Source organism: Rhopalosiphum maidis, chromosome 2 (genome assembly GCF_003676215.2).
Source record: "Rhopalosiphum maidis isolate BTI-1 chromosome 2, ASM367621v3, whole genome shotgun sequence".
NCBI lineage: Eukaryota > Metazoa > Arthropoda > Insecta > Hemiptera > Aphididae > Rhopalosiphum > Rhopalosiphum maidis.
The window spans coordinates 44,670,476-44,681,392 of record NC_040878.1 but is presented as its reverse complement, the minus strand read 5'-3'; the positions used below and the strand labels follow the sequence as shown (position 1 = coordinate 44,681,392).

The following is a 10,917-nucleotide window of genomic DNA, read 5'->3' as shown; positions in this document are numbered from 1 at the left end:
ATGGAATAACATTTCTGGGAAATACTAGTGAAACGGTTGCGGATGAAAAGCTTGTGCGTGAGCAGAGCATCATCCGGACGTCATACGACTATCGCACGTGCATGTTCGTGCAAATTCGTTGACCCAGAAGGGAAACGAGAAGTAAATCGGGTAAAACCTTCTATATAAGGGGACCCTGAAGAAGACTCCTAGTCGACAGACGTTATTTTACAGACTTAGCGTGAGCACCTTCAAGCCAGTCTACATCAGAATATATTCTGATTATTCGATCATAATTCGAAATTTGTTCAAAATAAATAAAAATCATGAAATTATTGTGAATCATTTTTTAGTAAAAACATGATACATTTTTTAAATTTAAACACTTCAGACTTGTTAATTCAAAGTAAATTCAAGTTTTAAACAAATTTTTATCTGAGCCTAAAATAAGTATAAATATTTTGAAATTTTAATAAATTATTTTCATCTACGAGGTTGAATTGTAGTAGAAAATTGTATCAGAAGTAAAAATTCTTTATAGTTTCCAAAGTAATTAGGAAACTTGCAGCTTTTGACAAAATAAATCATAATTTCTAGACATTTTAGACATGTTACAATAATTTTTAAAATATCTTTGGTCTTATGGGATTATTTATAGAATTATGAAATTTTCGACTTTTTAACAACATTTTCAATGTACTTGATATGTATGATATATTTTGTATTTATGATTAAAAAATCGCGAATCCGCGAACATTTCGTATGTTTTTCTAATACAGAATGTCAGAATTTAAAATAAATCGTCAATACATGCGGTAAACGCGTAAAAAGGAACAGTGGTTGAACGTTGCGATGAGTTACCTCGAAGCAGCTACAGACCATAGCGAAATACATTATTATTAATATTTTTTTTTGTGTGAGCGAGAGGACAACGGACACGGTTCACGTTCACAGCTCGTCGAGCTGGTGCTAATGTCGCCGTACGGAAGATGAATAACCGTAAATAATTTCAAGGCCGATTTTTATTTTACACTATAGCGAAATGTTCCGCAGCAGCTTTCCTTGCGTTGGCCGGTCGGTTATGATGAGTCGTCGTCCGTCGGCCGTGGGGGTATACCCTCTCGGCACACCGATCGTTCCGGTCTGTCGGCCGTGCGAGGCGTGGAAGGGGTTCGTGCGCAGTGACGACGACACAACCTTAACACTGGTCTGCCCACGGCGGCGCTGCCCGAGTGTAGTGTACACCGTACCGGTGTGCTGTAGCCGACTTGGGTGGCTGGGGCCGCGGTGTACTCCGCTACACCGGTGTTGTGCTACGCCGGTCACAGCGGTCCGGCAGTCGAGTCACTGTCCTCCGTGTCAGCGTATCGAGTCATCGTCTGTCGCCGTCCGTCTGAGTTTTGGTCAACGAAAATCCTAAAGAAAATAGCGCAACAGTACGTCCGACACGATAATAATAATGGCTACTGGTAAGCAACACGTCACTCTATTAAAAATAGTTAAATTTGTCATGTCACCATATTCTCATACCCACTGCGGCACTGCTAAGAAAATAATAATATGCAACACCACCACATATGGTCGCGTAATATCGTGTAATTTATAATGCAACAATAAAAATGTTATAAAATTCTCTCGAACGTTTAGGACTTTAATAATTGTTATTGTGATATGTAGATTGTAGACGACAGTAGACTCGTTGGCGATTTATCCTTACAAGTGACCGGTCTATTTTTGTTTCGCCGACGTACCTACTCGAATAGTTGTAATTTATTAATATATATCCTAATATTGTAGTTTTAATACCGCTCGAGATTACTTGCTCAGCTAACGAGGTATTAAGACAATTTCGTTCAAATTATCTTTTTTTTATCGCTCGAGGCCTATGGGTTGTGTATAAATTATATGTTTAAATAGGTATATATATATATATATATATATGTATATAATGTATATCGCATTATTAATAATAATAATTATAATTATTAAATCTCGTAACTATATACCTGCTATAAATTATTACTAGTAAACATAATATTAGTATAAATATTATTTTGATTATTAGAAAACGTAGTTACTTATCCTAATATACATATTTATTGTGTAACAAATTTTATTGTTTCCACTTTCCACAGGTATGGTATTGATTACTCAGACATAAACATGGTTATTAATTTTTAGTTATTATTTACATACCTAAAACAATACTCTGTTTTTTATTGTTATACAATAAAGTTGTATAGTTTTTTTTTTTAATAGTTAAGTGTTTAGAACAGAACTAATTATAATATTATTGACTATTTTCATAATAAGTGTATTAAGAATTGTTTTTTGTACATAGTCTATTCGGTATTAATAGTCCACAGACTATCAATTATACACATACCTACATTATGTATTATGTATTTTATGGAGTCTAATAAATTTTCATTTTTTTTCTTCGCACAAAAGAATACAAATTTAAGTAATATTAGCTCATCTTTATTTCCATGCAATTGTCAATTGTATGAATATGGATTATGATTAGGTTCTTAGAACTTAATATTCTTAAAGAATATCATAAATTAAATTTTTTAAAGATATGTGTAAAGCTAGTAAATATAAGTATTAGCAGTTAAACACTTAGTGAAGCATGATAAAATGCATTTAAAAAAAAAGAGTTGAATAGCGAAAAGACAAGTTTGCATGTAATGTAAATGCTCAATAATAACATTAATATAGGATATGATCTAGTTCATAAAACCAATACATATACAAAAAAAAATTATTTATTTATTATTAGCATAAAATATTTATGTTAAAATTTATAAATATTTAAAAAAAAACTATACCAACATTTTATTATTTCTCCTTTTTTAACAAGCGACATAGAAAAAATCTTAACCTGTATTCTTCTATACCCATTGATCACAGTAGGTCTTTATCTTGGATGTATGATAAAAAATAATTAAATAAAGTAGGTACTTTAATAGACCTTTTATGATCATACAATTAATTTATTAGACTTAATGGTTCATTTGTGTTTTATGTTATAGAAATAACAACAGTTGATAGCCAAGAATATAAATTCAATCCTTTGAATTTTGGCTCCTTACATTTTACTGTCAAAGCATCAAACGATGCTCATATTGCATTAACTGCTACTGCAGATAACAAGCCGCCTAAATATGAGGTATCTATATTTGTTACATACTTAAAATTTTAAGTTTATTAGGTTAATATTTTTTTTATTTAATTTTTAAAAAATGTCGTTATGTTTAAAAATATTAAATACATATTATTGTTTATATTTTAATCAGATATTCCTTGGTGGTTGGGGTAATACAAAATCTTCTATACGCAAAAACAATGAAGAGCCAGACAAGGTTATTGTTGATACTCCAAAAATATTAAATGGTGGTGAAGCCAGAGGATTTTGGATCAAATGGGGAGGTGGTTTTATTGGTGTAGGAAAACAAGGAGAAGAAAAACCATTTATGTCATGGCAAGATGAAGAATCTTTAAATGTGTTGTTTTATGGTGTTCGTAGTGGATGGGGAGCTACAGGTGTATGGACTATTGAAGGTTTGTTTGTATATCATCAAATAATATTAATCAATATTAGTTAAATCATAAATAAATTATTTATTTATTTTTAAATAGTGCCTATTATACATAATATATTAAATAAATATAGTAAAAAATAATAATGGAAAAAAGATATATCAAAATTTTAAAAATTAAACATAAGTGTTTTAATAATAAAGATTTAAAAAAGATTAAATAAGGATTATAAATTTTAGTATATAGGTAATCCTAGTATTAAAGAATGGTGTTGGGCTGTTTAAAGTAATATTTATTTAGGAGTATTCTAGTACTCGTAATATTTAAAATATTGTAATTTTATTTTTTGGTTATTTGAGTGTTTAACTTCACATAATTTAGCTTTAAACTTTATTTTTAAAATTGAATTCATATAGATAATATTTACATAAACACTGAAGATAGCAAGGAGTTCATATTTAGAGCTATATTTCATGGATCAATAAGTTTTTCGGTAGATAGTGCCAATGATGCACATATTGTCTTAGCAACTAAAAATAAAGAATCTGAACCTATGATAGAGGTATTACTTGGTGGCTGGAAGAATACAGCATCTGCCATTCGTTACAACAAACAAACACCAGATAAGGTTTTAAATTATATTATTTTTGTGCTTTCAATTTAACTCCTCTGATGCTCTTGCTTGATTTGACAACTTAACGATACAAAAATTCATTTTACTTATTGTTATATCTTTAATAATAAATTTAACATTTTTTCAAATTGTAATTCTGATTAACTCTTATTAACTTATTGTGGCAATCGTGTTTTATTTGTGTATGATCTTGATAATAGAAGAAATGTATTAAATATTTAAATGTATAAAATGATTGATGTGTTTAAAGGTGCACGTTGACACTCCTCAACTTCTATGTAAAGACACTCCAAAGAAATTTGTCATATTTTGGAGAGATGGTGTTTATGAAGTGTTTAGTGAAAAAACTAAACTATTTGAATGGAAAGATTCAAATCCATTTATTATTTCTCATTATGGAGTTCGCACTTGTTGGGGGGCTGTTGGTAATTGGCACATTCATGGTGCAGCAGATGTTCAATTTAAAAGCCAAATAGTTGCTACCCCAAAACCAAAACCTTTAAAAGGAAAAGGTTAGGAATGCCCCCGTGTATATTTTTATTGTGATTAGTATATTTTTAATATAATTATATAATATATTTGTGTGTAATGTGTATAATATTATGTTTATAAACAGTAATTTATTCATTTTAATATCATACATTAAACTCTATTTTTTAGCTCCGCCTGCAGCTACACCTGGTTGGAACATCGATGGAGTTTCTTCTGGTCCAGTTCATTGGGTTCATGCTAGTAATGGGCAAATACCACCAAATGCTTTACCTGGTGGTTTTGATGCTACCAATGAACAACTATATGTTGCCAGAGCTGAACATAATGGTGCTCTGATTCCTGGTAAACTTGTTCCCTCACACGGTGTTGTCTATATACCTTGGGGTGGTGTTGAAAATCCTAAAGAAAACTATGAAGTTAGAAGACATTATTAATTTTCAATCAATATATGTTTTAGACATTTTCTAACATTATTTTTTATTTAGGTACTTTGCAACTGTAATGGTACATGGGTGAAAGCCAACAATGGAGAAATTCCTGTAGGAGCATTATCTTCGGGTCATACAGAAGATGGTGAACCATTATTTGTTGGACGTGGTGAACTTAATGGTTCTTTAACTGTTGGAAAGGTAAAGGTGTCATTATATTAATTGATTCATACATATATAGCTAAACTATGGCAGATTGACTGAAAAATAAGGTTTAAATGTTATTACTATATAACATATATCTAACTAATTACATAAATAATTATTCCAAAACTGTACTTTAAAATCTCATGATATTTTATTTTAAATCTTTACAAAAAAAAATAATAATAATAACAATGACAATGACAATAATCATTTAATAAATTATCAGTTTTTTTTTTTATCTAGTGCAATACATTTTAGCCTAACTATAATTTTTTAATTGTTATTATCAAAAATAATTTAGTTTTTTTTTCCTAATAGTCTTATTATAATTATTTATTTGCTATAGCTAAAGAATTTATAGCAATAATATATTATAATGTTAAAAATAAGTTTTCAGTAAATGTTAAACATAGTTTTAAATCTAGAAAAATGTACTAAGAATACATTATACATGTGCAAAATTGAAATCGTATTTCAACAATTGCACTACATTTTTGTATTTAACTAGAAAGTTTCACCAAAAATAACCTAGTAAGCAAATAAATAAGAGCAGTAAAAAATGCAACAACGTCCGTCATTTGTAATTAATGTTTATGGACAATATTATACCTTTTTAGTGATTATGTTTTTATGTGCTTTTTCTTAATATACATATTATATATATTAACTAGTAATTCAAAAAATTTAATTAACTTAATAGGTAAGTTAATTATTATGTTATTTTTTCATATCCGTGAACTAAATTCTAAAGTGTTTAAAATGAGTGATTTTATTACTGTATTTCAATACACAACACAGTAGGTATATAAATAATATTTTATTATTTTAATTATTAACAATAATATTAATATATTAATATTTTAATATTTAAATAAGTATAATAATTTATATAATATTAAGTACAATAGCGTGTCAATGATTTGGATTAATTTAGTACATCTAAATGTAATTTTAATTGAATAATATTAATATCTCAGATAATTGACATTCTTTATTTTTCATAATAACATTGATTAAAATTTAAAAGTAATATCAATGATATTACCTTACTAATATTCTAACAATAAATATATATTTTTATTGCTAGTAATAATATGAAAAATAATTTCATCATTATATAAACATATAAGTGGAAAATGTATTTAATTACTTATTTTTATATGTATTCAAAATTACTCTCAAAGTTGAAAATATACACAAGTACTCATATCATTGTAAAATCGATGCATTTATCGCTCCGCTTAGAATCTTAAAACAGTTTTTAACTATCTAATTTAATATATTAAATAGTTAACCAAGAATACTTATTATTTTTTGATAGAAATCTCAATTTCATTTCAAGTTTGGTAAATACTAAATATGTCTAAATGAGAATTTATCTATTAATAACAATATTTTTTTGTACAGTATTGTGTATATATTTTTTAATTAACTCTTAAATGTGTTTTTATAATATAAATTTATTAGTAAAATCTATTGATTTATTTAGAAAGAAATTAAACATAGTCTTAGTACTAAGTAAGTTGTTGATTAACCACTTATCTATTTCATGGTTCAATATCTAAATTATATAATTAAAAATCCATTTCCTATAATAATGGATATACTTTGTTCATCATCCCTTCTCTGCTTCATATTTCAATTTTATTTGATATTAAATATAATTATAAAAAATTATAGTAGGTAATTTAGTATATTTTCCATTATATGTATTATTTATGTAAGTCTTACTAATCATCCACAAGAATAACAAGTATGTAATAAATTGTATATAATATTTCTAGGAGAATCAGGATAATATAAAACCACAGGATAATATAGAATCACAGGATGATATAAAATCACAGAAAATAAATAAAATGAAAAAAGAAAATGATGACCATGATATTTTTGGTGCTTATGTAGCTATGGAAATCAGAAATTTGCGTACGACTGATGCACAGATCAAATTAAGAGGACAAATACGAGATTATATATCTCAAATTGTTCGTGAAGATTTTATGGCCGTAATCAATCAAAACCGTTTAAAAGATGGTTTAAAAGTTGACACAGTTTCTCAAGAAAAAAAAAAAGACAGTTGGGAATTCATTAATTTTTGATTCTTTTTTAATACTACATAAACATTATCTTCATATATATTTTAATAAGTATACATAAATAACACAAATAATTAATACAAAATATATGTTTTCATATAATTGGGCTTATTTAAAATTAAAGTTACTTTATTGGGAAGCTTTGTTGTTAACTTATTCACAGTTTTTAAATTATTTATAACATTTTATCATTTATTATTTTTTATGATGATTATTAATGTGTTTCCTATTTTATTTTATATTAAACATTTAAAAGAAGATTTTGAAAACAACTTTTTTTTTTTTTAAATGAATAACTACTTCATTTAATTTTTGCAGTCTATTAAATTTTATATTGTATTTTACTTTTTAAATTTTCAAATCTACTTATCAGTGTTGTATATAATGATATATTATGATATTTTTTTTTGGTGAATATTGTTTAATTAAGATTACTTAAAATAGCTTCCATAAAACATGGCTGTAATGAAATAAATATAGTCACTAATTAAAATTACATGTATACATATTGACATACACAAAAGAAAACAAAGTTGATTGATATGTTGCAAAACCCTCTATACATTTTTTTCAAATACCCTCTTTTTTAAAATAATATAAAATAATAATATTAATAACCCAAATATAATATAAAATAATTTTCTCAATTATCACATACATCTTATGGAATCCTTAGGATTGTCCCACGGAGGTGCAAAACGAGATCAGTACTTCAATACTTAGTCTTCTTGTGTATACCCTATTTTTAACTATAATAAAATATACTTTGTTTATTATTAATTAGTTAGTAGTTTGTATTTGTGTTTTTAAATTAAAATTGTTGTAATATTATTTTGAATAAATATTTTTGATGTTCCTAAGTCAAACTAATGTATTTTATGTTGAAAGAAACAATGACTCGATTTGTTGCTAAATTAACATTACTAGTCACTAAGCCTGCATAATATAACCAATCTTAGATGTGAATTATCCATGAAAATTAAATGCAATGTACCACTTTTCATGATATCCACTCTTATTACTAGTTTTAATTGTTTAAAATAAAATTGTATAAATTACATAAAAATACATGTACATATGTCTAACTATCAACTAATAGTGAATTATATATTTATCACAATAAGTTTTTACCACCATTTTAAGGTTTTGCTTATAGGTGGTGAACAAATTTATCACGCTAAATTATATTGAAAATAAAATGTTATCGTTTGTTTACAAAATGTATTGTATTATTAAATAAATACATAAAAATTGATTTTAACATAAACTATTACAATTGTCAGTCACTATACAACTGAGTATTTTAAATAAATGTGTACCATCTTTAAAATTAATTTCTAATTTAGTTATAAATGTTTTTCTTTGATCATTGTTATCTAATCTAGTTTATATTTTATGTGATTCATAATTCTGTAAAAATATTGAATACCTTCCTATTTTTAGTCCATTAAATTTAAAAGGATTTTTATCCAATATATTTAACTACAGATGCTGTATATTTTGATTAGCAATAGACACTATAATTCTGCTATATTTTATTATTATTATAATTAACCTGATGTACTGATATAGTGATATACAAATAAACCATATGATACATTTTATAAAGTATTATTTTTTAAATATCCTTTTTAAAGTAATTTTATTTGTACCTATTTTAAATTAAATGTATTATTTAAAACACTGATAATTTATTGATAGGTACCTTTTAGTACATTTATAAATACCTATTGTAAGCCATTTGGATATATAGGTAATTCAAACTTTTAATATAATTTGATTATGTTACAGGTTCAACCTAGTCACAGTGTTTGTTATGTACCGTTTGGCGGTGAAGAAGTACCTCTGAATGATTATGAAGTGTTGGTGGCTTAAAGCTATCAAAATTAACCAAAGATGAAAGAAGTATTAAAGATTTGAAGAACGGCATCATGTTGAATTTATTGGAACTTAAGAATTTTTTTAACGCTTTATTTATACTTACATTATTTACAATTTTTTGAAAACATTAAATATACGGCATTAACATTATATCTTAATTATTCTTATTCTGTACAAGGTACAATCATTGAATAAAATATACAGACATTATTATAATAGCAAACCAGTCGTTGTGTCTCATGCCCGGACCACTCTCCTCGCCTATCTTGAATTGTATAAAAAATGTATAGAATATATTTTTATAGCAAGTGTGACGTGGTATGTGCTTGGCAAATCGGCTAATACTAATAATATTTTTCGAAAATGAGTATAAAGTAAAGGAACGTAAAAGTATACGAAAATATGTACTTAAAACGTGATAATAATAAATACTATAATATCTTAAATATATATAGTGTACCTAAGTGTTACCCGAATTCTACTCATACCATCTACAATGGTCAAAAACTATTTTGACATCGCCTGTTGTTAATTTCCCAAATAAAATGTATACATCTATAGTTTTTATTATTTTTATGATTACAATATTGTTTGATATGAAGTTATAGAATTCGATCAGTTTTGAAAATTGTAATAGATACCTTATACACCGTGAAAAATATTTAGGTATATTATAATAGTATAAACCACGAATGACCGTTTTAAACGGGACCAAAAGAGCGACAGATAATTGAATTATTAAACGAAAAAAAATTAATTTTAAATTTATAATTATTATATTTATATTAATTTTAATATTATACATTTGTACGTATTAGTATAAATGATGATATAATAAAATAATTTCAAGAAAATAATTATTTCAGTTTGGTTATATGAAACCCGATAGTTTTCCATTTATAAGTTTTATTTCAATTTGCGGTGGTAGTGACCACCATATCAAATATTCAAATAAATTGTACTTTAATCCAGGGGCGTCATTTCGGGTTTTTTCGGGTGTGCGAAGTATCAAGCAGGCCATTTTGAAATTTCACCAGGCCTTATAAAAATAAAATGTACTATACGTACATGTACATTATCTCCACGGACCGGATCAATGCATTAACATACATATTAAAAATCAATTTAAAAACTTAAGTACAAAAAAAATTTATAGCACAATATTTGTGTATAACAAATGTAATTTAAAGTTGTAATCATGATTGACAGTACACCAATATTGATAAATGTCAATATAAAAATCAAAATATTTAAAATACAATTTAATTTAAATCATAATAATAATCGTACATTATTTCATCAGGATGCAGGCCAATTGGAACTATTTTAAAAGTAAGGGGTGCAACACGCTCTGATCCTCCCTAAATGACGTCCCTGCTTTAATCTATAACTGATATTGTGGCCAATGAAACATTCCTAGTAGTCTAGCTAGTTTTCAAATTTCAGGTAACACCCTTTGAATCGTCTAAGACCATGGTCATGGTGATGAATCATCACTGATGATTATAGCGGATGATAAATTGCGATATTATGAGAAGTATAATTTAATATCATAAAATACAACTTCCAAATCACGACAATCGGAGATACATTAACATTACCTAATTACCTGTAGGCTACACCTGAACGATTCTTATTTAAATTTAAGCATTATTAA

The 10,917-nt window shown here is 26.6% G+C and overlaps 1 protein-coding gene across 1 annotated transcript; it reads left to right on the top strand.

Annotated features, from left to right (window-relative positions):
* The first annotated feature begins 1,245 nt into the window (after window positions 1-1,245).
* Window positions 1,246-9,412, top strand: LOC113553974. The gene is made up of 8 exons (XM_026957587.1): window positions 1,246-1,448; window positions 3,015-3,151; window positions 3,279-3,543; window positions 3,939-4,150; window positions 4,407-4,668; window positions 4,817-5,064; window positions 5,134-5,277; window positions 9,171-9,412. The coding sequence occupies exons 1-8, from the start codon at window positions 1,439-1,441 to the stop codon at window positions 9,252-9,254; spliced, it is 1,362 nt and encodes a 453-aa protein (XP_026813388.1). The 5' UTR covers window positions 1,246-1,438; the 3' UTR covers window positions 9,255-9,412.
* The last annotated feature ends 1,505 nt before the right edge of the window (window positions 9,413-10,917 follow it).

Coding starts and splice junctions, on each gene's coding strand:
- LOC113553974 (XM_026957587.1), top strand. Junction 4,151..4,406: donor ACAAACAAACACCAGATAAG/GTTTTAAATTAT, acceptor ATGTGTTTAAAG/GTGCACGTTGACACTCCTCA. Junction 5,065..5,133: donor ATCCTAAAGAAAACTATGAA/GTTAGAAGACAT, acceptor TTTTTTATTTAG/GTACTTTGCAACTGTAATGG.